This window comes from Echinops telfairi, unplaced genomic scaffold (assembly GCF_000313985.2).
Source record: "Echinops telfairi isolate 266 unplaced genomic scaffold, ASM31398v2 ScPeMD7_20;HRSCAF=75, whole genome shotgun sequence".
NCBI classification, from domain to species: domain Eukaryota; kingdom Metazoa; phylum Chordata; class Mammalia; order Afrosoricida; family Tenrecidae; genus Echinops; species Echinops telfairi.
Genome location: NW_022103917.1, coordinates 8258335 through 8286196, shown reverse-complemented (window position 1 = coordinate 8286196; position 27862 = coordinate 8258335). Strand labels below are relative to the sequence as shown.

At 44.7% G+C, this 27862-nt stretch overlaps 1 protein-coding gene across 4 annotated transcripts in view; it reads right to left on the bottom strand.

Annotated features, from left to right (window-relative positions):
* ARHGEF6 (Rac/Cdc42 guanine nucleotide exchange factor 6) overlaps nt 1–27862 on the bottom strand; it is a 133690-nt gene that overhangs the window by 4486 nt on the left and 101342 nt on the right. The window contains exons 10-21 of one of the 4 annotated variants that reach the window (XM_045288339.1): nt 24567–24705; nt 22164–22223; nt 20155–20301; nt 17020–17106; nt 13965–14043; nt 12415–12557; nt 11294–11419; nt 9616–9636; nt 8397–8490; nt 7196–7273; nt 2636–2735; nt 579–633 (exon numbers count right to left, since the gene is read on the bottom strand). In XM_045288339.1, coding sequence (XP_045144274.1) covers nt 579–633; nt 2636–2735; nt 7196–7273; nt 8397–8490; nt 9616–9636; nt 11294–11419; nt 12415–12557; nt 13965–14043; nt 17020–17106; nt 20155–20301; nt 22164–22223; nt 24567–24705 — 1129 coding nt within the window. The remainder of the gene's footprint in view (nt 1–578; nt 634–2635; nt 2736–7195; nt 7274–8396; nt 8491–9615; nt 9637–11293; nt 11420–12414; nt 12558–13964; nt 14044–17019; nt 17107–20154; nt 20302–22163; nt 22224–24566; nt 24706–27862) is intronic. The other 3 variants (XM_045288338.1, XM_045288340.1, XM_045288341.1) reach the window with 3 other exon arrangements.

Below are 27862 nucleotides of genomic sequence, written 5' to 3'. Positions count from 1 at the left end.
ACCAGGTCTGCAAGGCAGAATTGGGGCCCTGGTAGTTGGGGGGATCTTGCATCCTATTTACAGGTGTGAGGAAACATGAGCGTGGTAACGAAGTTTGGCACTCGATGGCAAACTGCTAACGAAGACGTTAAATAAAGCCGCAGAAAGAAACGCGAACTCAAGGCCACCTGCTTACAATTGATATCTAGCACACCTTGATCACAGAAGGAAAAGAAAACCCCCATCTCACCACTTTCCTTCTGGAGATTTCCTGGAAGCATCTATCAGCGTGGGGCAAGGACGGGAGAGTGGTCCAAGAGAATGACTTTTTCTTTTTAATCATTTATTGGGGGCTCGTACAACTCCTATCACAATCCATCCATCCGTCCATTGTGTCAAGCACATTTGTATATTTGTTGCCCTCATCATTCTCAAAACATTTGCTTTCTACTTGAGCCCTTGGTATCAGCTCCTCGTGTTTCCCCTTCCTCCCTCCCTCCCTCATGAATCCTTGATAATTTATAAATTATTATTATTTTGTCATGTCTTACACTATCTGATGTCTCCCTTCACCCACTTTTCTGTTTATACGTGATTACCTGCTTCAGTTCTTTGACCTCATCCTTCAAGGCATAAACGGTATCAACGAGGCTCCTAGAAGAAAGATAAAATTCAGAGACGAATTTCTGAGGAACCGAGGAGGTAAAAGTGCAGGTCCTGGACTTTCTAGTTGATCCATCGAGTTTCCTGGAAGGGCACTGCTTGGCGCTCCTTGTTTTACATGGCGCCCCACCCCCACTGCTTCCCCACCATGCTCATTCAGATACCATTTCCCTTTGTCTATGCTTCCCTCCTCCTTGGCCACTCACCCTCTAGCGGAGATGAGTACAAAATAAGAGAGAGGGGGCCATCAGGAGACATGGGTTGCTCTATCTGTGAGGTGGTAATGCACATGACCGTGATGAGCAAGGGACCACAAGGCCATGACGAGGTATACGATCTGTGCTAGGGCCCTGCTTTCCGCATCGGTCTAACGTCCTGTGGCCCTGCTCTTCTTGTTGTTAGGTGTTGATGAACACGTTTGGACTAAGAGAACTGTCCCCACGGGTCTCCTGAGATCTGTGCAGGAGCAGTTTGTCAGGTCTTACTCCTTCAGAGCCAACTGCTGGGTTCACCCCTTCACCCTTTGTTAGCATGGTGTCACCAGGGCTCCTTGACACGACCCGCTAGTACCCGAGGCCAGTCTTCTTTATAGAAGGGCCCTCGGGAAATGTACATTTATTACCAAAGAAGCGATGAGGCACCCTGGCTCGGTTGTGGGATACTTTTTTTTCTCCTCGCTGGCTCTTTCCCTGGACAAGGAAGCTGGAGATCTGGGTTCCAGATCTGATTCTATCACTAGCTGTGAAATCTTGGCTGACTAGCTTCCTTGTCCTCGTCATTGTGTTTCTGGACATATACAGTAGCAAGAATGCCACATTCCTAACAATACCTCACAAATCTTCTGCTGGCAATTAATTTAGGTAAGATAATAATTACTAGAATGATCATCATGTATTGCGTGATTGCTGTAGGCGAGCCCTTCTACTTATTAATCCATTTAACCTCCCAATGTGGGACCATCATACCCATTTTATAGATGAGGAAATGGGAGGTGTGGCAGTAAGAGGATTGGTGTCAGGTCGCACTGCGTGGGAGCTGAACCAGGACTGTGCTCTGGAGCTCCCATGCCTTTACGATTGTGCTCTATCGCTTCATGCACCCGACAGACAAACGCATCGGCAATGCCGAACACGTTGAAATGTGCTGCTCTATGCAAATTCACGGCTTGACTTCAGAAATGACTCACATTTAAACAAATGAATTATTTTGGCCCCTTTGTAATTATTTTATGAGCCATAAGGTACTAAACCCGGTTTTTCCCCCATTAAATCACACTTACTACTACTGTGCAGAGAGAGGTAGGCCAGTGATATCATTTCCCTGAACTCTAGTTTCCTCATCTATAAAAGTGGTGAGAGTAATGTCTCATCAGATGGCTGTAGGATTTTGTACACGGTGAGTATGGAAAGTTGTGCCTAACCCCATCAATGCAAGCAGGATTGGGCATGGAAATCCATTCTGTAGCCTTTCCAGGTGCCTCCTAAACCCATCCAAACAAACCCCAAAAAAGGGTGGCTATCTATCAAAACAGCTTCCAGAGGGTCCATGTCAACTCACGACAGCCCCATGTGTTTCACTGAAGAGCTGAGCTCCACAGGATTTCCGGGCCTGTGACCCTGCGGAAGAGGATCACCAGGCCTTTTTTCCAAAGTGCCTCTGGATGGGTTTGACCCTGCAACCTTTTTGTTAATAGCACAGAGCCATCCAGACTACTGAGAGTCTCATGTGCTATAAAGGGCAGCTGCCTCCAACAACAGCCACAGCACTGAGTCATTCTGAATGTTCTAAGTCATCTGCCTCTGCTTTTCTCTTGACCTTGTTGGGGTGTTGGGGGTGGTGGTTGCTTTCCCAAGGTTCCTAACTGCATGCTCAGCAAGGAGGGTGCCATGCCCAAATAGGTAAGGGCTGTCCATCAGTGCCAGCTTTACAAGAGCCATCCAGCCCGGCCAGAACTTCCTTCCCAGCCCCCAGCTGAGTAGCCCGGTCTACTCACTTTTCTTCAATGATTGTCTGGCCATTACTTCTGGTTTCTTCAATGATGAGTTTCTCTTCCTCGGGGAGTAAGACCTGTGGAACAGAGTCTTTGCGAGGACCTGCAGACAACGAGTGCAAGAGAGGAGAGTTCCTAGTGCAGTCAATTTATAGACGCCAGTGCCTCTCCACTACTCTTATGGATGGAACTTGGTGGGTAACATTGGTGCTACCCAGCATGAGCTAACGGGATCTTACTGATATGAAAAATTCTAAATGTCTACCGAAATGGATGTCATGGAGGACAGCAGTTGGTATTCGGTTCAATTGTGTGACACTCATCTTTGGCCAATGTGCTTCTCCCAAAACCAGGAGCTGACAGTGCATTTTCTGTTCCTGGGCAGTGCAAATCGTTAAATCCTCAGCTGCTAACAGAAAGCATGCAGGTTCAAGTCTACCAAGAGGTATCTCAGAAGAAAGGCCTGAGAAACTACTCCTGAAATATCAGCCATGGAAGGAAGGTCATAGGATGCCGAGTGGGGCTCAATCAAGGGCAATGTAGCAGCGAGGAATTACTAAACCCGAATGAAGGTCGAACATGATGGTGGGACAAGAGGGAAGTAAAAAGGAAATAAAGGAAATAACCAGGAAGCAAAGGACATTTATAGAGGACTAAATATAGACATGTACATATGTGTGATACACACAAACATATGAGAGGGGTATAGAACTAGGTACTCATATCTATATGTTAAGAATTAAGGTAGCAGATGGACATTGGGCCTTGACTCAAGTACTCCCTTAACACAGGAAAACTTTGTTCTAACAATCTGGCATTCTAGGATGCTCACCTTGCTAACACGATCAATGAAGACAAAATGGGAGCATAAGCAAATATGGTGAAGAAAGCTGATGGTGCCCAGCTATCAGATGATATATATAGTGACTTGGGTCTTAAAGGCTTGAAGATAAACAAGCAACCATCTAGCTCAGAAGCAACAAAGCCCACATGGAAGAAGCACACCAGCCTCTGTGATCATGAGGTGTCGATGGGATCAGGTATCAGGCATCAAAGACCCAGAACAAAAATCATCAATGTGAATGAGGAGAGTGCGGAGTGGAGACCCAATGCCCATCTACAGACAATTGGACATCCCCTCACAGAGGGGTCACAGGGAAGAGATGAGCCAGTCAGGGTGCAGTATAGCACCAATGAAACACACAACTTTCCTCTAGCTCTTTGGTGCTTCTTCACCCCACTATCATGACCTCAATTCTACCTTACAAGTCGGATTAGACCAGAGCATGCACACTGCTACAGTTAAGAGCCCGCAACACGGGGAATCCAGGATAGATAAACCCCTCAGGACCAACAAGGAGAGTAAAGATACCAGGAGGATTAGGGGAGGGTGTGGGGAGAAAGGAGAAATGGATCACAAGGATCAACATGGAACCCCCTCCCAGGGGGATGAATAATAGAAAAATGGGTGAGGGGCGAGAAAGGATGATGTACGATATGGGAAAAAATAATCTATAACTTATCAAGGGTTCGTGGGGGAGGGCGGGGGGGGGCAAGAAGTGGGGAGCTGATATCAGGGGCTCAAGTGGGAAGAGAATGCTTTGAAAATGATGATGGCGGCATAGGTGCAAACGTGCTTGACACACTGGATGAATGTATGGATTGTGATAAGAGATGTAAGAGCCCCCAATAAAAGTATTTAATAAAAGTTTTTTAAGTACTTCATCTGCCACAAAAAAAGAAAAAGAATTCGTTGGAATTTCAGACAGGCATGGGGCTGCAATGAGTTGGGATCAATTGCATGACCTCTGGTGACTGCTCAGAACATTAGCAGGGAATAACGCACCACACTCAATGTGATAGAGTTACGTGACTTGAGTTAAAGTCATGGAGAGAGTACTACTGCCCTGGGACACCCCGTGTTTCTCGGGCCTCAGAAACACCATGGTTTCTCCTTTGTTCTCTTTACAGTCCTCTAAAGTTAAGGTGGTGTCAACAAAGACAGACTCCTTATTGGCCACGAGTGGAGTGGGTTGGCGAGAATATCAGATCAGTAGCAATGATATAAGCATCCCCAGCCTTTGCTTGATGGCGTACATTCATCGGGCCTACCAAAGGGCTCTTCTGCACTTCCAGCTTCTCCCCTCATTTCTGGATCATTCCTCTCAGGTCTCATAAATAAGCTTCAAGTTTCAAGACCTTTGGGCCTTTGGTCTCCCTGAGCCATTGCCCTCTTTTCTTCTGATCCATGTTCCTTCAGAGTTGTCAGCACTCTGGGCTTTCACTCATGCATCTACCTTTCTTTTACCGAGGGCACATGGGGCTCTGCCTTGCGTAGGCTCCAGCCCTTCATTGGTGCTTAATAAGAGGATGATGTACTGAGAGTTCCAAGGGACTGAGAATCGTCGTTAGAGAGGGATAGAGCTCAGTAGGTCCCCATGATAATGAAATGTCTGCCATGTGCCAAGCACTGTGCTAGGCACTCCCCACATGTCCCTGGTGAGCTTGTGGCAAGGAGGGGCCAAAACTGTGACTCTTGAGACCAGATACCTGCCTTTTTGTAGAAAGAATCATGGGGAAAGGTCATACAAGAGAGGATGAGGTCAAAGTTGATGTAAAAAAAAAATGCCACCAAGATGACTCTAACCCCTCACGTGTCAGAACAGAATTATGCCTCATAGCGTTTTCAGTGGCTGATTTTTTGGAAGTAGATCTCCAGGCCTTTCTTCTGAGTTGCCTCTGGGTGATTGAACCTCCAAACGCTGGGGTTGCAGCTGAATTTGTTAACCATTTGTACTACCCTGGGGCTTCTTCTTCTTCTTCTTTTTTTTGCATTATTCATCACCATCAAGTCAATGCTGACTCAATGTGACCTCCCCGCCCCTGTGGGTTTCCGAGACTGTAACTGTTGACGGGAATAGAAAGCCCGGTCTTTCTCCGGCTTAGCTAGTGGTGGTTTCGAACTGCCGACTATACAGATGGCAGCCCAACTCATAACCACAATACCACCAGGGCTCCTTTTCGCATTAGGGCTGTTTTTTATACTTTCTCCTTATCCCCTTCTCTTTCCTAATTCTTACTAGAAAACTACTCTTACATTCCTCTCCTGGCTCCTGGAAACTTGTGATCAGAGTTGGGAAGGCCCTAAGCCACCAGCAGGTGTGTCTGTGAAACAGAAGGTCTGCCAGTCCCCTCTCCACAGTCAAATGGGTCAATTTTCCATGGACTGTTTTCCTCGGGAGAGCCTTGGAAACGCATTCCTCGGCAAGAAGGCATCCTGGTAAATCCACCTCAGGACTCTCTGACCACACTCAAATGATTGGTAACTGGTTTGTCCAAAATGGAGTGTTCTTGTTCAAATGGATTCATTTCTTATGCAGGTGCACAACCTTCACAAAAGGACCCGAGGGGACCTCGAATGGTGAAAGGCAAGAGACGCAATGGGACCCAACTTCGAAACAACATCGACATGAATCAGAAAAATGTTCTCTCACTCCGTCTGTAGCCCGAGAGTCATGCAGGGAAATAGCCTCACCTTATAGGGTCCTTATGAGTCCCCATCGACTCGATAGCAGTGAGTGCGTTTGTTGTTGTTGTTATTACGTATTTGAATAGCACCCTGACACTCTTTATATATTTTGCTGAGGCCCTGCTAGGTAGCTACGTTTCCAGTTTGGTGAAGCAATGTTCTTTTAAATATGCGGCTGATCAAAGATCTTATTTTGACTTCCTTTCCAAATCTGTCTATAAGAGAAGATTAGCATCGGTTCACAGACACAGGAACTCTCTGGGCTCTTTAATTCCTAACTAGTGTTGGTCTCTGTGTACTTCAAAGGCAAATAACTTTACCAAAAAAAAAAAAAAAGCCTTTTCTTTATTTCTATCACCTCCCACTTTTTTTGTGTGTAATGCTTGCATCTCTTTCTCTGCCTCCCTCCCCCTTTCTCTCTGGGTGAAAAGAAAGAGTGGGTAAACAAACCGCTTGCAGGCAGAACCACCTTATCTGAAAGATGTGCAAAGCACCTGCTTTACTACCAGGCCGCCTGGGTTGCTTTTCTCCTTTTCTAAGAGCCAGTGAGCAGGTAAACAACAACAACACACTATTAATTAGTGACAGTAAGTTGGGTGAGCCTACCTAAACTATAAGGAACCTGGGGACCTGGTGGGTTATCACTGAACTGCTAACTGCAAGGTCAGCAGTTTGAATCTACCAGCCGAGCTATGAGAAAAATGAAGGTGTCTACTCCTATAAAGATTCAAAGTCTAGGAAACCCCAGTGAGCAGTTCTACTCTGTCCTATCGGGAGGCTAGAAGTCTAATTAACTTGATGGCCTTGGGATCGTGGCGCTATGAGCGCAATGGTTGGTTACTCAGCTACTAAACTACACAAAGGCTCGGTGGTTCAAATCCACGCAGTGGCTCCATGAAGTGGAAAACCCTAGTGATCTGCTCCCAGACAAATCAAAGCATCATACAATCCTCTGGGGGCAGCACTGCTCTACGGAGAAGGCCTGAGCCAGAATCAACCCGGTGGCATGAAATAACAAGCGCTTGAGCTGTGACCTTGTTGGAAATTTGCGCTGGTACAATAGGCTTCGATCACTTTGAGAATCTGAGCGTCCTCTTCCAGAGCAGCCGTACCTGTTAAATTTAATTCACAGTTAATTTTCATAGCAATATGTGTCTCATAGCCCTCAAACTGCTGCTGTGCCCCACCCTCCCCATTCCCTGGGACTGCCTGCTCTGACGGGGATGTGACAGTAAGTCTGAAGAAAACCCTACCCTACCCCCCTCACGAGGGAACCAGAGTGACGGCGTACCGATAAGCACTGGGGTCAACCTCGGTGAGTCAGCACCAAGGGTGGCTGCTCCTGCAGGTCAGGGCTCGCCATCGGGGGTCTTGCCAGCTGCCTCTTAGAAGCCACAATGATAGCACTGGGCTGGGTGCTGGCTTCAGTTTACGTCTGATACACCACATCCTTCCTCTCCTTTAGAGTTCAAGGTCGTCTGCTCTAGGAAGCTCTCCCCTCCAACAACCCCACCCATTTTCCAACCAGCCAGCCTAGTCACCGATTCACCCAACTCAGTCTTGAGACCACAATAGGGTAGCACCCTAGTCACATACTCATGTTCACACCCAAGTGTGGGTGAGAAGTGGGGGATGGAGAATGGAAGTGGAGCAAAGATTGATCCAAACCTTATCCCCCACAGAGATATGCAAAGTTGTCACCTCTTTGTGAGTCATCTCTTAGTCCTTAACATTTGCCCCAAAGTATCTTGTTCACAGCCTTCTGGTCAAGGACAGGAAGTACTATGGACTGGTTGATTGATTTTGCGTTCGTCCCCAAATACAGAGCCGTATTTGAGATGCCAGCAGGCTGATTCCTTGGCTACCCAAGGATGCCATTGAGAATTCGACTTCCAGAAAGAATTTAGCCTGCAGTTCAATGTATTCTACCTCTATACAGATCGTCGCAGGCATTGGAAACAAAGAGGGGGGAAATGCTTCCAGATCAAATGGGGCCCTTTAGTAGTTCTAGAACCCAGCAGAGAAAAAGACTGGACGCAAAGATAACACAGGTGGTGTCCGCCTAAGATGACAGGAAGTGCAGCAGGAAACTGCAAAAATCTGCAGGATGACCAAGCCTCCCCACTCATTTGTATGTAGCAGATGATGCTGAGGACAAATTGCTCCCATCAGCTGCTTAAAGCAAAATTCATTAGCTCGTCTGTAATCAATCCTCAAAAAGCACAAAATACATACTTTTCCGAATCACATACTCCTCCTCTGATGGTTTTCTTTCGGTCTTTCTTTTGTGAAGAAATTTCTTCATGGTTTTGGGGCTCTTACTAGATTCCTGTAAGTATAGAGGTGTCTTAATGAATTCAAATCCTCGCCCCCCACACACATGCACACACACACACACACACACAAATACAAAAAGAACAAATGAACAAACAGAACATCTCTTTCTTATTTGGGCAGGTTTAGTTATGAGTGCTTCACAACTTAATATATACATATAAGCATGGCTCCAATACACTTTGGGAGGTCAAACAAAACAGGGTCAATGACATGATCCTCTCAATCGCCATAGGAATGGAGTAGGCCTACTGAAGATGGGGGTGGATGCTGCCAGAGGCCAAATGCCTTTCTGGACAGAAAATGAATGGGAACCCAGGAGGAAGAACAGGATCCTGAAGTTGATTCCTGTTTCCCACCAATGTACTCTTACGAGAATCAAATCACCATGCTCTCTGTTAAGGTGGTATTTGTGCCTTTTCAAAAGCTTCAAAAGTTCTTAAATAATTTTCCTTAGCAAGAGTCCCAGGAAGAAGAGCACAATTTCTTCTTCTCAGATGGGAAAATTAAGGAAGGGAGAAGCAATCATTTTCCCAAAGACAGATAGATGAGTGAGATGAAGAATTTCCTGGTAACTAAGTTTGGATGAGGGGCAATGCCTCTCTGGCCAAGTTTACGTAGACCTACATAAAAGAATAGTTTTAATTGGCAGATAAGAGGTGTTGATTACTTTGATTTTGTTCTGCCACGGGAATAACAAGGAGGTCTAAAAAATTGCTTCTCCAAATAAACGGGTCATGACTTCATCTTCCTATTCCACTACCCCAAGCCATGTGCACAGGAATCACCCTGTAAACTGTATGAAACGACGTTTAATTTCGTCCACTTCACCGCAGTGTTCCACTTAGACTTGAAAACAGATGGACATAAAAAGCTCACATGTAGCAGGTACACTAATATTTTTTTAAAGCACGCAGGCAAACAAGCATTGTTTAGGATCATATAAGACGACACTTTCATATTTATTTCACAAGAGCTTGCTCTTTGATGTTACTTACACGTCAGAATTGCATCTTCATATTTTAGCCACCAATTGTAACAAGGAGCAAAATAAGCATCAAAGGTTATAGCGCAAGCATTATGACGTCACTGAAAGCCAAAAATATTGTTCTACCCTTACCTTCAAGATATAAGACATCCTCTAAAGTGAATATGCAAAGAAAGAGAAGATGAGCGTGAGAGGTTGATGATTATAATGACCCCCATCCATTTATCAATAATTCTAAAACAACATTTTTAAATGTTAGTGTTATCATCAATTACACCGAAAGAATATCACCATGTCCCCCGCATTAGTTTTAGGTGCAATACCATCATGCAAAGCCCAAAGAATACAGTTCTGTGCAGAATAACAAATGCTGAAAATAACTGAAATGCACACCACCGAGTAAGACTATATTAATCACTCTTCCCACAGCAGAAACAAAGTGACCATGCCGTTGTTTTAATAGATTAGTTCTGTGAAAGATGAAGTCTGCTCTATCCTTTGTGCTCACCTGACCTTGAGTTTAGTAACTCACAGATACAAAATGGACATTGTTTAAACAGGGACCCAGAGAACTGTGAAGCGTCACTCCCAGATTAGAGAAGAAAATTGGTTGCTTGCAGGAATTACAGGTCAATTTCCGAAAGAAACCTACAGGACTATCTTCTGATCAAATCCTCAATCCAGGCACATACTAAAGATTCCACTCCAGGGGTATGGCTCCTCTCACGTAGATCTGAAAGTGTCAACAAATTCTCCCAGGCCCACAACTTTTCCACTTTTTGTTTTACTAAGAGCTGGATACAACAATTCATCAAAACAGCAGACGTACGGTGTATTAAGTAAAAATCAAAAAAGTCACTGCTATGGAGTCGATGCCGACTCGGAGCCACCCTACAGTGGGACAGGGTAGAACTGCCCCTGTGAATTTTTGCGATGATAACTGTTAACAGGAGTAGAAAGCTCCCCCTTTCTCCCTTTCAGTCAAAAGAAACGCTAAATTAAGCTAGTCTGTGTCACTCATCCCAACACACAACACTTCATAGAGACATAGGCTGTCTTTGCACCGTGATTACTGCATCTCATAACTGTCACCAATGTACTGTTCACGCACCAATTTCAAGAACAGTGATGAGTAAATCAGCCTCCTTCTGAGATCTGAACTTGACAGAAGTTGGGGGAGGAGGGGATCCCTGTTAGGATGGAAGGGTAACATTCCACATGGTCTTGCTAACCGCTAGTGATTAGCATTTCCTGACTACAACTCAAAGAGCAAAAAAAGAAACAAAACAAAACAAACAAAAAACCAATCCCCACCCTATCTAAATATCAAATGTTTTTTTCTGAAAAGCCTTTTTTAACAAGGCATCCCTTTTATTAAACGACTTCCTTCTTCGACTGCAACATATATCACTCCCATAGTTCTAATTCAGGTCATGGTCCGATAAAGCGTTACTGACTCGTAGATCACAGTGATCCTCAATGCAGAATTTTATCTGCTTGGCTGGCAATTCAACTCAGATTAAGTGGACCTTGTGGGAGATGCATGTACAAGCTTACTGATTTCGGGAACTAGTTATAAAGGAACCACAGAGACCCTACAAGGAGACACCCAGAAACTCGAAAGGACATTCACTAAATATGCGTGGATGTACAATGAGAGAAATAAAAAATAAGAAATCAAAATCACCAAGTCCAGCAAGCCAAGGTGGGCTGGCGGAATATCGCCTCGCATAAATTCTAACACATTCCCACTAATACGCTATGAAATGAGCTTGTCAGAAGCATTTTATACCACATGTAGCAAAGTTACCTCTTTATAACCTAGTGCTGCTGAAGGTCTAAGTGGGGGTGCAGGTCGCAGACAACTTAAACTCCACGGTTTTATAATCTGAGGAGGTTCCAAGGGTCCTCGGGGCTGTCCAGTAGAGCTAAAAGACTGGGAAAAGGTCTGATGAGATGTTGGCAGTCTGCCATCTGAACCCAACCTGGTGCCACATAGTGAGAAAATTCACAGTAGCTCCATCGGTTTGAGCATGACCAACAAAGCCAGCCATAGAAAAAGGAAGATGGGAAAACAAAGGTCTCTAGTTTGAGAGCTGGCCCTTTGTAGTCACAAAAACGGACTCCGTATCCTATGATCAGGCAGGAGAGTTACACAAAAGTTAATATTTAATGGATTCAGTGATGTGTTTAGCACTGCATTAGGTGCTTAAATTGGTGATTTTGTCAGAATAACCTTAGACCCAGCAAAATGAAGTTAACTCGCTAGTAACTGGCAAAGACAAGATTTGAACCCAGTCTGATGCCAAGACCCACGTACTTCCCACCACAGCACAGTGCTCAGAACTGGAATTTTGGCATCACCGCTTCTAAGTGTTAACAGTATCACAATCACCCATTTTACCCAGAAAGTACAGTAAATGTTCATCAATTCAAATTCCATGAATTCTGAATTTATGGTAACTCAGAAGGCAATGCTAAAACTTTATCTTTGAAGAGGGTTACTGAGCAAAGGTGTTAGCATATATGAGATTACATGGAGATGTTGAAATACTGATGAAGGTAAATGATGGATTTAGACTTAGCATCTTATTCATATAGAAATAACTGATTAAAAATAGGTCTTACTGGCTCATTAAGAGATCTTAGCAGGACCATTGGTTAGAAACACCGATTAGCAGTTAGTTAGAGTAATTTAATACTATTGAACAAAACTATGCATCTCAAAGTAAACCTCCTCGCTAATGTTGACAGGCAGGCCTTCACAAGGAAAGAATCTGAATTAGTGAGATTGAAATGTACTTCAAAATCTATAAATATCACAAATGACCCAGAGATGACAGGCATGCTCACGACTTTTTGGTCAGTCTTCAGCAGGCAGGATGTGATGAAAACTCTACGGTCCCTGTACAAGACAAATGGGCCACTTACGGAGTGAGCACTGCAGGATGATGAGGTTTTCGATAATGAGCCGCAAGAAGCAGGGCCTTGGGTCAGTCTGCAGAGTTGGTCCAGCCACTCCTGGAAGTCCTGACTGTTGGTGCAATGGACCACAAGTCGCTCTGTGAGGTTACCTGCATCACCCAATGAGGGGCATTGGGAAGCAAAAAGGCAAGGCGGGCCTTCAGCTTGCATCAGCAACAGACTTCATACAAGTAAAACATGGGTGTCAATTGTCAAGGGCTCTTACAGCCAAGTCTGCAGTTTGAAACCACCAGCTGCTCCGGGGGAGAAAGTTGAAGCTTTCCACACCCGCCAAGAGTTACAGTCTCGGAAACTCACATGGGGCAGTTGAACCCTGCACTACAGTATACGGCCATCATGAGTCAGAATTGGCTCAATGGCAGTGAGTTTGACTTGCGGGATCTATCGATGGAGTGCTGCCCAGTCCTGCATCATCCACACAATCATTGGTAGGTGTTATCAACAAGATTTTCACTGACTAAGTTTCAGAAGTAGATCACCAGTCCTTTCTTCCTGGTCTGTCTCAGACTGGAAGCCCCACTGAAATCTATCTGCGTGGGGGGGGGGGCACTGCTGGCATTTTCAATGCCAAGGGAATAGCTTCGAGTATCACACCAACATGCAAGCCACCACAGTACAACAAACTGACAGACACGTGGTGGACCTATGGTGTAACCCTGTTTAAACTTAGAGATAAGAAACAAACACAAGCAATGTTACTAAAGTGAATGAATAGAGATTCATATTGACGTTTAAAACTCTCCTCAATTTCTACTGCGTACAGAATTTTAGTTCATCTATAAATGAGCTCACAAGCCCAAACCTCGAGCATGTCCTTGATATACATCGTCTATCTAGTCCAGTCAAAAATGAGAGCATTATACCGGTTACCACAGTATCGAAGTTGGAACAAGATCAAACTAAGGTTGACTCCAGTCATTGGGGCAGACGCTGACTCTTCAAAGAAGAGATGAAGGCCTGGAACCATTATGTCTGTCCCAACCACTGTGACACATCAGTGCAGAAACATGCACTCATTACATGACAGTCTCACAGGCCTGGCAAAAGGGAATAATATGCTCAACTGCCGGGGAGCATTAGCAATGACTGGAATTTACTCGATGTATGAAGAAAGTTTCCTGGCTTTTCAGCACTTTTGAGAAACACACCCAGATCTTAATAATCCCTAGGCTGATGATAAAAACTGCTGATAAAAGTCTATGGAGGAGAGAACAGAAAAGAAAGAAAATTACATTTACATCAGGGCATTTTTTTATTTCTTAGCTTGAACAAGTAGCTCTCACACAAGAGAAGAGTGGGACTAATGGCAAAACCATGGCTTTTGAATGACCAGAAAACTTCTCTGTGCCCTAATTTTCCCAGGGAATGGCAGAGATTTGGCCATGCCTGTGTAAAACTTGAATATGATAGAAAAAAAATAACCATTATTTATTTAAGCCACACTGTATTCCAAAAAGGATTTAAAGCAGCTCCACAAAAAGAAGAAAATTACCTACCTGTGATTTCAAATGTGTAGTCATTCCCTTCTAGTTCGTCTAGTCTTGCTACCACCATTCCTGCTATGGCTATTTTTCCCTACCAGAAAAAGAGAATTACCATGAATTCTGTGATTTTGAAGGTTTCTCTTTATTTCTATTAGATTTGCTGACCCTCTCGGGAATCACTGCTGAATTACGGCTGAAGAGGTTTCCTTGGTCTGTCCATTGAATAATATTTCTCTGTTCTAAATTTTAAGCAGAACCTTTGTGATGGGCAAGGGGGAAAGTTGGAAACAATAATGGCATTGAATGCAGACCATGATGACTAGGGTTAATATCACTAAATTACACATGTGAATAATGTTGAAATGGCAAATATCTTGTTACCAACATTTTACCCCCACAAAACTTTTAAGCAAAAAGCCTGCCTTCACAATAGCAAGAAGTTGGAAACAGCCCAAATGTCCATCAGTAGAATGGGTAAAAGAATTTACACGCGCGCGCGCACACACACACACACACACACACACACACACACGCAATGGAATACTATGCACTCCTAAACTGCAGTGATGAAAATAAAATAAACAGTGATGAAACCACGAAGCACCTCATGTCATCCATGGACCAGGAGATCATTATGCTGAGGGAAGTGAGACAATCACAAAAAGACAGGTATTGTATGAGACCACGGCTATAAGGATAAACACCAAGACCAAGACTTGTATACTGAAGGGAAAAGACTTTGGAGGCCCCCAAAGGAGGAAAGGCAGAGCTGAGACGATGAAGCAATGGACCATGGGGTTGAGATGTGTTGACTTAAGTGCAAAGGAGGAAGGTCCATAAGGGGGAGACTAGAAATCAAGGGAAGGGGGGTGGTGGGATAGAATATGAGGTTGATAAGGTCTTTGAACTACTGAATGCAGAGCTGGTCTGAAATGTAACCCCCCCTCACCCCCCAATTCACAATAAAAAACTAGTTGAAAAAGAAAAAGTATGCATTGTGTGCTAGCACATCCAAGGCCACCCTGAACACATTATTATGAGAATCAGTAAAGAAAATAAAGACTCAAGTTTTCTGAAGACTCATCATTCCTGAGGGAGGGGCGTGGGAAACTGGTGATTTGCTCTCATAAGAATCAGCACCTTGGTAGGAGGCCTGGTAGGGCATGATCAAGGGTAATGCAACCGAGAGGAATTACTGAAACCCTAATGAAGAGTGCGCATGATAGTGGGACAAGAGGAAAGCCAAAGGAAATAGCGGAAAGAGCTAGGAGGCAAAGGGCATTTGTAGAGGTCTACATAAAGGCATGTACATATGTAAATATATTTATATATGAGAATGGGGATATAGACCCATGTGCATATATTCATAGGTTTATTATTAAGGTAGGCAGATGGACATTGGGCCTCCAGTCCAGTACTCCCTCAATGCAAGAATACTTTGTTCTATTAAACTGGCATTCTATGATGCTCACTTTCCTGATGCGATCTCTGAAGACAAAGCAGATGCACAAGCAAATGTGCCGAAGAAAGCTAATGGTGCGCGGCTATCAAAAGAGATAGCGTCTGGGTCTTAAATGCTTGTGGATAAACAAGCAGCCATCTAGCTCAGAAGCAACAAAGCCCACATGGAAGAGGCACACCAGCCTGTATGATCACGAGGTGTTAAAGGGATCAGGTATCAGGCATCATCAGAACAAAAAAAGCATATCATTGTGAAGGGGGGGGGCAGTGCAGAGTGGAGACCCAAAGCCCGTTTGTAGGCTACTGGACGTCCCCTTACAGAAGGGTCTCAGGGAGGAGACGAGCCAGAAAGGGTGTGATGTAGCAACGATGAAACATACAACTTTCCTCTAGTTCTTAAATGCTTCCTCTCCCCCGACCCCCCACTATTATGATCCAAATTCGACCTTACAAATCCGACTAGACCAGAGGATGTACACTGGAAACACAAGGAATCCAGGGCGGATGATCCCTTCAGGACCAGTGGTCAGAGTGGCAGTACCGGGAGGGTGGAGGGAGGATGGGTTTGAAAGGGGGAAGCGATTACAAGGATCTATATATAACCTCCTCCCTGGGGCACGGACAACAGAAAAGTGGGTGAAGGGACACGTTGGACAGTGCAAGATATGACAAAATAATAACTTATAAATTATCTCAAGGGTTCATGAGGGAGGAGCGAGCAGGGAGGGAGGGGGAAAATGAGAGGCTGATGTCAGGGGTTTAAGGGGAGAGCAAATGTTTTGAGAATGATGAGGGTAATGAATGTACAAATGTGCTTTACACAATTGATGATGTATGTATGGATTGTGATGAGTTGTATGAGCCCCTAATAAAACGATTTTAAAAAAAAGAATTACCACCTTGATGGCAACCTACATACAAATGTGCTTGATAAAATTGATGTATGGATTGTTATAAGAGCTGTAAGAGCCCCCAATAAAATGATTTCTTATTTTGAAAAAAAAAAAAGAACTAGCACTTAGGGAAATCTATGAGGTAATTCTACTCTGCCAGATAGGGTCACTGCGAGTCAGAATGAACTCGACAGCACATAAGAACAGACCAAGATATAATGGACAACATCATAAACAGCAGGAACAAAAACAAACCAGGGTATTGAGTTGATTCCCACTCATAACCACCATGTAGGACAGCGTAGAATTTGGCCCCAGAAGTTTCCTAAAGTTTGCATGTTTACAGGGAAAGCAAATTGCCAGGTCTTTGCCCGAGTGGAGCTTGCTGGCAGGTTCGAACCTTGGAGCTTTGGTCAGTAGCCAAGCATTTAACCATCTACGCCACCCTGGCTCCCTGATATCTCCATGTACACATTAAGGATTTAGCTCATTGCCCAAGCAGTGGGCAATCAGGATAAACTCATTAGAGCAATACAAATGTTCTGGATCTAAGGAACATTAGCTCTTATAAGCTGATTGATTACAATGAAGGGTCAAAAACAGTCTGCCCTCTCTAGCTGAAGTTTTTAATGTCAGGGTAAAGACAGGGCATTTGGATGGAAACCTGTTTTCATTCTGGGTCCCACTATTGGCTTTATATGAAATCTACTAACCTGATAGATAAAGCCACTCATCCGAGGGCTTGCAGATAGCAGTATCAAAACATTTGAAAATAACATGAGGTACCGCTCTTCTTTTTCCTGAAGGGAAGTGAAAAACATGAAATGGAGAATGGAAATTAGACTTTGCTCTTTGTCGAGAACTTTTGGAATCACTGCATTGAAACAGATTTTATATATTCAACTGCAGTATGCCTGGAGGCTTTAATTTGAAAAGCAGCAATGAGAAACTGTTTCCAAGTCACAGGAAATGTAGTAGACTATGTTTATGAAATTCTTATTCATAAAATTATGCTTAATCCTTAAGACCAGGATAATTATTGTACCCATGTAAAGCCAAAGAATGAATACACACACACACACACACTAAAGTGCTTCTCTCGATGCCTCAACAGGTATGCAATTGTAGGTATGCAATCAATTGCTGCTGTTGTTGTTGTTGTTGTTGTTGTTGTTAGGTGCCCTTGAGTCAGTTCTGACGCATGGCAGTCCTGTACAGTATATGAAGATGGCAGCACCACCTGGTCCTGTACCACCCTTGTTGTCATTTTGGATCCCATTGTTGGAACTACTTTGTCAGTCCATCTCATAGAAGCTCTCTCTCTCTCTCTCTCTCACTCTCTCTCTGCTGTCCTTCCAATTTAACAAGCATGATTTCTTTTTTCCAGGGACTGGTCTCTCCTAGCAACATGTGCAAAGAATGTGAGGGACAATCTCTCCATCCTGGCCTCTCAGGAGCATGCTGGCTGTACTCCTTCCAAGGCAAATTTGCTTAGTCTTTTGGCAGCCATGGTACTTCCAATAGTCTCTTCCAGCCGCACAAGTCAAATGCAACCACTCTTCTTCAGTCTTCCTTATTCAAGGTCCAACGTTCGCATGCGTATGAGGTGATTGAAAATGCCATGGCTTGGGTTAGGGAGCGCCTTAAGTTCTCAAAGATATATGCTTGTTTTTCAACATTTTCAAAAGGTCTTGTGCAGCGGCGGTGCCCATGCAATGTGTCGTCCGATATCTTGATGGCTGCTGCCGTGGCAGGTTTCTATTGGCCATCTAAGCAAATCCTTGATGACTTCCATTTCTTCTCAGTGTATCCTGATGTTACCTATCGGTCCAGTTGTGAAGCTTTGGGTCTCCTTGACATTGAGTTGCACATCATCCTAAAGGCTGCGGTCCTTGATCTTCATCAGCCAGCCTTTCAAGTCCTCCTCCCTCCCTTTCAGCAAGCAAGGCTGAGTCATTCATCTGGATTTTACCAGTGTGAATAAGCTTTCCTCCGATCCTGGTTCCATATGCTTCTACCCATAATCTAGCTTCTCTGATGTTTTCTCAACATGCAGATTGACTAAGTATGGTGAGAGGAGACAACCCTGATGCACACCTTCCCTGATTTTAAAACAACCCAATTCTGTCCCTTTGTTCTGTTCGCACGAGTGCCTCTTGGTCCATGTGCACGTTCCACAAGGAAGTATTCTGGAATTCCCATTCTTCTCAAGGCTGTCCATAATCTATTATGATCCACACATTCAAATGCCTTTGCATAGTCAATTATGCATAGTCACCAGGTCATTAGTGGGTGCAAAAACTACATCTGATTGTCCTCACCAGCAATCTTTCATAGAATGAGCCATGTGCCCGGGTTCTTCTCCTTCCATTCACTTCAGAGCAGCAGCCTGGCCTGTTTCACAACTAGCTTTGCCTCTTTCGCCTTGAGCATCTATCTGCACATCTCCCAATGACAGCCCGCCTTCATGTTCTCCCCACTGAGGTCCTCCATAACATGGTCTTCATGCTCTTTGACCTCTGAACCTTCGGCGGCACTCAGAGAATTGACCACCCTCGAGTGCTCTTTGTGGAACGCCCTCTTTTGTTTGGTTTTGTTATCTTCTGGCGCCGATTCCTGCTCCTTTCGCGAAGTGTATCCCAAAGGAGATAATTTGACAACTGAATAAGTTGATTCTCTCTGGGAGCCCTCCCTAGGGTATCTGCATAGGAAATTAGAGTGTTTATCAACCCAATGTAACGACTCTCCAACGCAGAGATACCCGGGAGCAGAGGAAAATGTTTTGGGAGAGGGACCCAATAAATCATACCAGATGATGCAACCGACCTTCTTCCCTCCCATCCCCTGGCAACTCCCTAAACCAAATAATTCATCTGCAGCCCTTTGTGCTGCCCTCGGGATATTTGCTCCCTTGGATGGCATATTTGTTCATGACATCGGAAGCTCTGGCTCGAACCTTGACCTCTCACCTACATATCCCTGCTACTTTATCATAGCTGGCCACAGAGCCTCTCTACCGGGATTATATGCAGGTGCTTAAAAGATAGCAGGTCTGAACATCAAACCCTATGGGTCACCACTTCCTGTTGACTTTCCCTTCTCGGTGTCTGTCGGACCTGCCCCTTAGGCTCCATTTCCTCTACCACCTCTCTAGCTGGTGTTAGCACATCCCGCCTCAGCTGACCTTTCTGTCTCTAGTCCTGCCCGCGCCCCCCCCCTGCCCTGCCCTAGTTTACCTAATATACACCTTTGTGTCATAAATAGCCCTTTCATCCTTCAATAGTTTCTGATCGCCTGCTACATCCATCTGAACTTCTCTAGCCTGATGACCATGGCTCGCCACACCTGACTCCACCAGTCTTTTTGGGAATGCGCCACGGTCCTCCTCTGCTCCCCACAGGCTGCTTTCTTCGCTGTTCTTCAGAACAACACATTACTGCTCTCTCCTGTGGTAAGAATGGTCTGCCTCTACCTTTCAAAATCCTCCCCTGGTCTCTTCACGGGCCACCTCCTCGAGTCTTATTTTTATACTCTTCGTGATTGCTTCCTGCTCTGAAGGGCTATAGAATCTCTTGCTGAAAGAGCACAAGCCGACATGATTTCTCTGGGTTTGCTTCGGCGTTACACGTTGTGTTTTCATTTGCTTGGAACAAGTTCTTGTCAGGTAGGGATCGTTGCTGCTTCTGTCCCCCTCTCTCCCAAATCACCTAGCAGATTGTTGGGCAAAGGGGAGGTGCTCAGCTTCTGATATGCATGTTTTCGCATCTATCTTTGATGGCAGAATACAAGAAGCAAAATATGAATGGCGGAAGAGGGAAGAGATAGTGTCGCAATTTGAAACATCATACCTCACATGCTCCGTTCTGCACCATGACTTGTGACATAAAAATCACATTTCCCAAGGATTTCATGTCCTCCCCTTCCCATGCCTGAATGGGTTCCGAGAGTATCTGCAACTCTAGCTGTTTTCTCTTCCTCAGATCTTGGCACTGTCCCTGCAGAAGCAAAAGAGAACACAATGGAATGGAAATGCTTATGAACCAGACCCAACACAAGATCAAAAGAAGCTCTGGCTTTTGGCTCGGAGAGCTCCACTTAGTCTCTACTTTCCATCAGGAATCCCCTGGTCCATTCCATTCCTGACACCCAGAAGGACCTTACAGCTCTAGCCTGGAGTCCCCAATCATTTTCGAGAAGAAATACTTTTTATTTTTCCAAAATCTCAAGCAAAATGCTAAGAAGAGTTTGTTTCTTCTTGTAGAGAGTACGGGAAAATAAGGAGTAGAATTGCATCCACTGAAACCTAGAGAGCCAACTGGTAGATGCAGATCTGCAGGTAGGTACCAGTTCCAGCGCCTCTAAAGCGTGTTTCTCTGAAACACTGGTACTTTTCTGAACAACAAAGCAATTTGACTTTTCTAAAGCATGCTCCAAGTCCAACCAAGGGACAACTTGAGAGTGTCAAAGACCAAAACAACAACAAAATGAATCACTGTCGAAGTTATAAAGAAAGAGAAAATTATGCTAACTCCCTCATGTCCAAATTCATCAAATCCATCTTATACTGCAAATGAATTCCATGATAGCTGCAGATTCAAACCAAGGAGTCATTAATTCACAGCTTACAACACTATGTGAATACGTGTATACACCTACATATTTTCAAATCATTGCTCCAGAAAGTACGAGGCTATCTCCAGGTAATTTAACAGCATTCCTTTCAAATTGAATATGAAAGCAGCATAGGGTTAAATCTGTTACTATTTCTGAATGAATATAACAGTTTGGGGCAAGTGGGTTTTCTATAAATCTTTGGCTATCTCACTTAAATGAAGATGAGAAATAAATTCCTTGTATACATATTTTTTTAAGCATCCACACTGGTAATAAGTACGCTACAACTGGCGAAACAAGTAATCATATCAAATGATCTGAAAGATATTTTATTTCAAATTTTAATAGTCAACTGATCTACCAAAAAAAAAAAAAGGAATGCAAATGGCAAGATGTATCACAGGTTCCAAAGGCCTGTACTATTAAGGTGAACCATACAAAATTGATAATATTCAACATTTTGACCTGGAACAACAACAATCTGAACTTCATGCCTTATTCTAGCTTTCAACGTGCAATTTAACCATAGGCATGTGATCTTTTTTAGTAGCAATATAAGCCAGGGGATTGCCAACGCTGCCTCACACCTTTACAGCAAGAATCAATAATGAAATACTGATCCATCGCTAAGAGTGCTAAACTTAACCCAGCCCTCAAAAATAAAGTTTGCTCTCCTTCTAAAATGTCACCACGTGGTTTTAAACCAATAGTTTTGAGGCACACCATCATGCTCAAAATGCTTCAGAAGGCAGGTACCTTTGAATAGCAATCTATATAAAGCAATTGCATTTTAGGGTTTTTTTCTGGCCTTTTAGAGTTTATGCAGGATTTCTTTTTCATATGCAAAGAGCCACCTCACTGTCTGGCACAAATAGCTGAATCCATAGTGATAGCCATCAGTGACAGAGGAGGTAAGCAACAAGGGGCAAGGACAAAGAGACAAAAGGAAACCCCCCACCCACACAGCCATGCTTAATGTGGCTGAGGCTTGGGATTGCTTTACAGCCTTGGGCTGGCTACCGTTCACAGGTAAGTATGATGTTTGAACGACAAAAACTCGGCCAAACAATCACAGTGATATTGTCACTAAAGCTTAGTGTTTCCATTCGAAAGACCTTTGCATAAGCAAAGAAAGGTCACACACAAAACACCGGATTTCAAAAAGAAAAACTAAGAAAAAAGCGTGCTCACTTACAAACAAAGCATATAAAATGGAGAATTATCATTTGAAAGCGTCACCTACCATGAGCATTCTGAATGCTGTGATTGCCTTCAGGATATCCTGATGATCTGGATGAGTATCCTATTAAAGGAATATATTTAAAGTCAATCTTAGAGGAATAACAGATAGGTGGTTGTGACGAGAGAGTTCTCAATCCCAGTAGCAGTCGCACGTCTCCTTACTAAGACGTGCAGGGCTGTGCACAGAACAGTCAACATAAATACAGTCAGATGTGAAAAAGAGAGACGCATTGGGGCATTTGAAAAACCAAAACCCTCCATCAGTCGGTGATTAAGACAGTGGGGAACCTGGAACGTATTTGGTAACAACAGACTCAGACTGGTAGGGAGGCAAGAGCTATCATTTTCCTACTTGCTGTTATGCCTTAAATAATAAAGAATCATTCTTTTGTGAGCATCATTAAATCATGTTGTTAGTAACTAATAGGAGGCAGGGTATTGTGGACACAAGAGTGGTAGTTACAGGACAATCAACCTAATCTCATTTCCCAAAAAACACCTTCATTTTCTTTCAGCAGATTTACCACGGAAGATGGCAAGTCTCCCCGTGCAAGATTCCTGCCATGTGTCCCCTTGGAAGCAAGACCGTCACACATGGCCACAGTTTCATGGCATTTGTGGATAGAGCCATTGAGTCAGTCACCCACTCCTGGCAACCCCATTCACAATGGAACAAAACCCTGCCTGGTCCCTCGCCAGGCCCGTGATGGGAAGGGGACCCGCCTTTGTGATCTGTAGGATTTTCATTCAAATTGGGGAAACAGGCCTTTCCTGCTAGGCCATCTTCATTTAGAATCTCAGCCTGAACCTGTTCGGCATAGTGGCAACACGAAAGCTCCCACTATCAGACAGGCTTGGGTTTGCACATGAGGTACGTTTGTCAGGCACCAAACCTGGGTCTCTCGCAGGGAAGTTGAGAATTCTACCTCTGAACCACCAATGCCTATTCCGTGGTATTGACAACCCTGAAGTGAGAGGTTTAAAATGACTTTGAAGAAGTCACATCTCCACAGGAAGTAGAGCTTCCTGGGTGTAGATTTATACCTCACCTTTGGGGTCTGACCCAAGAATGGCAGTGCTTCTGAGAAGCACCGTTTTACTCCTTGCTAACGAAACTTCTCCCTCCCCAAATCAGCTGATGAACTGATCTTCCAGTTCGAGCCTAACGTCGGCCAGCAGCCTGGCCAACCCATCAGGAAGCTAGAGTAAGTGTCTCACCCGGAGGACATCCCAGATGTGTGGTGAATGGCGGGACAGAGGAGGCAATGGGAACACCTGAGTCCGTGCCCTCACGTGGCTGTTCTTTAGTACTGAGCAGTGACCGAAACTAAGGCCACAGGTCTCTGCATTCGGATGAGAAATGAACCGGAATCAACCTCAAAGGGCTCCGTGCACAGGTTAAGCTTTGGGCCAGACCCTTGGAGAGAGCCCCAACTGCTCTAGTTGCCAGTTGCCCATTGCCTGCAGCGTTCAGGCAGGCCAGACACCTGAATACGTGGTTTCCCTCAGAGTGCCCGCCTTGCAGCCTTCCCCGTGTTGATGGGGCCAGCAGTGTGCATCCTTTCCCTTTAAGCTAACCAACCCTTTTAAAACCTCAAAACCTTCCCCCAGACACAGGAAGAGCAACTAGGGTAAATGCAGCCTCCCCCACGGCCCTCCTCTCCCACCCACCGCTCAGTCCTCAGCGCATGATTGAGCAAGGACGGCTCCAGAAGCTCTACCTGCTGAGGTTTCTTTTAATAACAAGAAAATGTGCGTTTGTGATGAGAAAATAGACCATTATCAAGCCTCGTTGCAAATCTTAATCCTTACATGATGAGAGCTATAAGACAACGGTTGCATGTACACTGTAATTTCATAAACAAAACTGGGAGGGGGTTTTGAGGTGCATGCATAGAGAGGAAAATTGATATTCATCTTTAAGAAAACCCTGGAATCTTCTCGTCTAGTGCAGAGTAGGAGAGATAAAGAACTACAGTGCCCTAGAGAGAGATCTCTATTTAGACTGGGTGTGCTTTGTATTTTCTATTGGTTTCGCTTTCTTGATCTACCCAGAAATGTTGGTTGTGATATAAGAAGGAGCAGCGAAGGACTGCTGTCTGATTTCAACAGGCCACCTTTTACAGAAGAAACCCTAAGTCAATAAATTACAATCGCTCTGAGGAAGCAACAGAACTCAGGCGGGAAAAATGATCCCGAAGATCTTCTTTGGCTGCATAAACATTAAAAGAAGTCATCATAAAACCCAGAAACCTGGGGAGAGGGGAAATCGAGTAAAGCAAATGGTGAGGCCAAGGCATTTTTGGAATGACTGAGCAAGGCCAGCGTAGAAGCAGCTGGCCCCTCCCTCCAGAACACGGAACCACACATCGCACATAAGCGTCACAAGCATGCCTTCACTTACCTCCATGTGCCGTTCCAGCTCTTGCAAGAGAGTCACATACTTTTCCAGTCGCATGAACGGTTTGCTGAGGCTTGTTGTTAAAATGAGGATACCCGGGCTGGAGGCACCTTGACTCTCCATAAATTGTTCCAGCTCATCACTAGGAAACCAAGGGACACAGTTCTGTCACTGCCCAACAGTCCATGGAAATCCCTCATCCCCCTGAGTGGGCTGCACCACGCAGAAGACAAAGACCAATACAATCCATTTCACTTGTGCAGATGCTGTTCATGCCAACCCATTGCAATGAACCATCATCCAGCCCCTTCCGTGCAAACACAGTGGGGAGCTGAACACTCGAGAATCCTGTTCTCCTCTACTCTCCTAGCCATCATTTCCTGAACATCGAACACGCGCCGCTCTGTCCTAGATGGCTCGCACGAAGCATGAACACAACAAAAGTATCCCCCGTTAAGGGCCCGCACTCATGGGGCTTAGAGCCTAGCAGATGATCTCCACATACAGTTCAAAAAAAACATTTTTAAAAAATTTTCTCAGTCACTTTACTCTTGGTATTGGCTGGTCAAATGCCCAGGGTAGCAACTCAACAAGTACTTCCTATCACTGGGGCGTCCATTTGGAATGTGCTAGAATCAAATTCTGAACTCAGACACCAGAATGCTTATGACTAACCACAAAGTGTCTTCGCCTACCACGGCGAATCCACCATCGCAAGCCACGCAACCGCTTCCATAAGGCAACCATTTGTTTTTTCCGAAAGCGTTTCAAAAGAGTGGATGCTGTTGTTAGGTGCTGCCGAGTCAGTGCCAACTCCTAGCACCCCTATGCCCAACAGAACACGCCACCACCCAGCCCTGTGCCAGCCTCACGATTGTTCTTCTGGTTGCGTCCACGGTTAACCCATCGTGTCCAGGCCCTTCCTCTCTTTTGCTGCCTCTACTTTCCCCAGCATGGCGGCCTTCTCCAGACACTGGCCTCTCCTGACAGCATGTCCACAGTGCGTGCGACAGAGTCTCTCCTCCTTGCCTCTAAGGAACACACTGGCTGTACTTCTGCCGAGACCGGCGGGTTTCTTCTCCTGGGAGTCCAGGGCGCTTTCAGTACTCTTCCCTAGCCCTGGACTTCCAACACACCAAGTCTTCTTCCCACTTCCTTATTCAAGGTCCAGCTTGCACATTTGAACCAGCGTTGGTCAGGTGGGCCATCTGGGTATCTAACTGTAAGCTTGAGCGCTCTCTCCCCTTTCACACCCTTCTGGACCAACTCTTTCCCACCAGCAAGTATGGGAACTCCTGTGGCGGCTTAAAAATCCATGTAAGAAAATGTGATTAGCGAAGGAAAGGCACTGCCGAATTGGTGGTCTACTTGGAAACGGCTGCTGTATCACTTGACTCCTTCATGTCCTCGCTGCTTCGTGCACACCCCGGTAGTCACAAGTCTTCTTGGAGTTGTGCGATCATTTCCATACGACTACCTTTGCCCAGGCTTCACCTCAATCCATCGGTTCACGGGACACGTCCAACTGGTCTCCTGGTCTCCAAGCTATTTGTCCTCGAAACCAGGCATCCTCAAACTACGGCCCGCAGGCCACCTGCGGCCCGCCGAGGACATTTATCCGGCCCGCTGGGTGTTTTTGCCCCTTTTGTTTTTTAACTTCAAAATAAGTGTGCATAGGAATTTGTTCATAGTTGTTGTTTTTTTTAACTATAGTCCAGCCCTCCAACGGGTCCGAGGAACAGTGAACTGGCCCCCTGTTTAAAAAGTTTGAGGACCCCTGTTCAAAACCATCCTGGCAACCATCCCTTCGACTCCCTCGCTGCCCTACTGGAAACCCTCTATTTGCCTCTAAGATTAAGCCTAACCTTTCCTCAGGGCCCCACCAAACCTTTCTCACCACCCCCCATCAGGAACCCTCTACTGCAGGGTGACCTACTTATCCTCCCCAGAACACATCATCCATCTGCAGTGGTTCCCAACTCTCGGGGGGCGGTCGCCACAGCTTGTGAAGTGCGGTCAAAGAAACTCGCTCTCACTCATCATTCAAGTACTAAAGGGGGTTGACGATGGGGAGGAGCGCTCGTTCTTCCTCTGAATAATCAACACGCTCTCTCCTTGGGCTCTTGCGAGTGGGAGGGAAAGGGATGAAGTTTCAGCTCTTGCACCAGCAGCGTTGAGTCATGCAGTGCCAAGTGTGTGGGAGCGGGAAACCAGGCAGAAGCTAGAGCTTCCCGGAGTGGTCACAGCTCACCGTCAATGCTGACCATTTTGTTCATTTTTGCAGTCCCGCTCCATCCAGGAGCATCCAAGAGGAGAGAAGTACCAGAGAAGTCGATGAGCCTCAACAGACTCATCTGTACAAATAGAGATAAAGCCTACTTTCTAATATAAGAGAGAAGGTTACAAAGTGGGTATTTGAAGGCTACCATGTCACGCTAAGATCTTTGTAAGCATTCAAGTCAGCGTCTCAACACAGGTGTTACCCCTCCCTTACAGATCAAGAACCGAAGACTGGATGGGTAACAGTCGGCAGGTGGCTAAGCTGGGATTCAAACCATGTCTGAAGCCAAGCCCCACATCTCCACATCTTTTACTACACTGCCTGTCGACAAGAACAGATTTTGCAAACTTTAAAGTAAGCACTACAAGATGAAAGAAGTCACTAGATGCATTACGAGTCATTCTTCCAAGGCAAAAACCTAGCTAAAACCATATCATTGTAAACTACTAGTTTCTTTGATTTCCAGCTTAATGGAAATTCAATTGCTATTTCTTTACAATCTAAAGCATACCGAGATTTGTAAATTCAAGGCATGTAGAATCCAATTAGAAAAATAACCTGCATTGGGAGAGTGCATTTGAGTAGAAATGTAATTTAAAGAAAATCACTTTCCTAATTTCTATTCAACTTAGTAAACAAGTCTTGTTTTATTTTTTTCTTTCCAGAACAAAATGACTGCCTGCATCCTTAACACATTCTTCTTTAATTGATGTGAAGTTCAACTCTAATTGATTGACTGGTCTACTCTAATTACTGTTATATTCCACTCTATTGCTGTAAGGTTTACAAGAATTAAAAGCAAATGCTAATTAATGTGTATTTTGTTATTCCTTTTCATGGAGCATTCTACCAACCGGCCTGGCGAAGTATTATAAAGCAAACACTGATTATTCAGAAGAAGAAAAATCACTCATTTCCTTTTTTTAAAAAACTGCCATATAGTCTTAAAAGCTTGAAGATAAACAAGCGGCCAACTAGCTCAGAAGCAACAAAGCCCACATGGAAGAAGCACACCAGC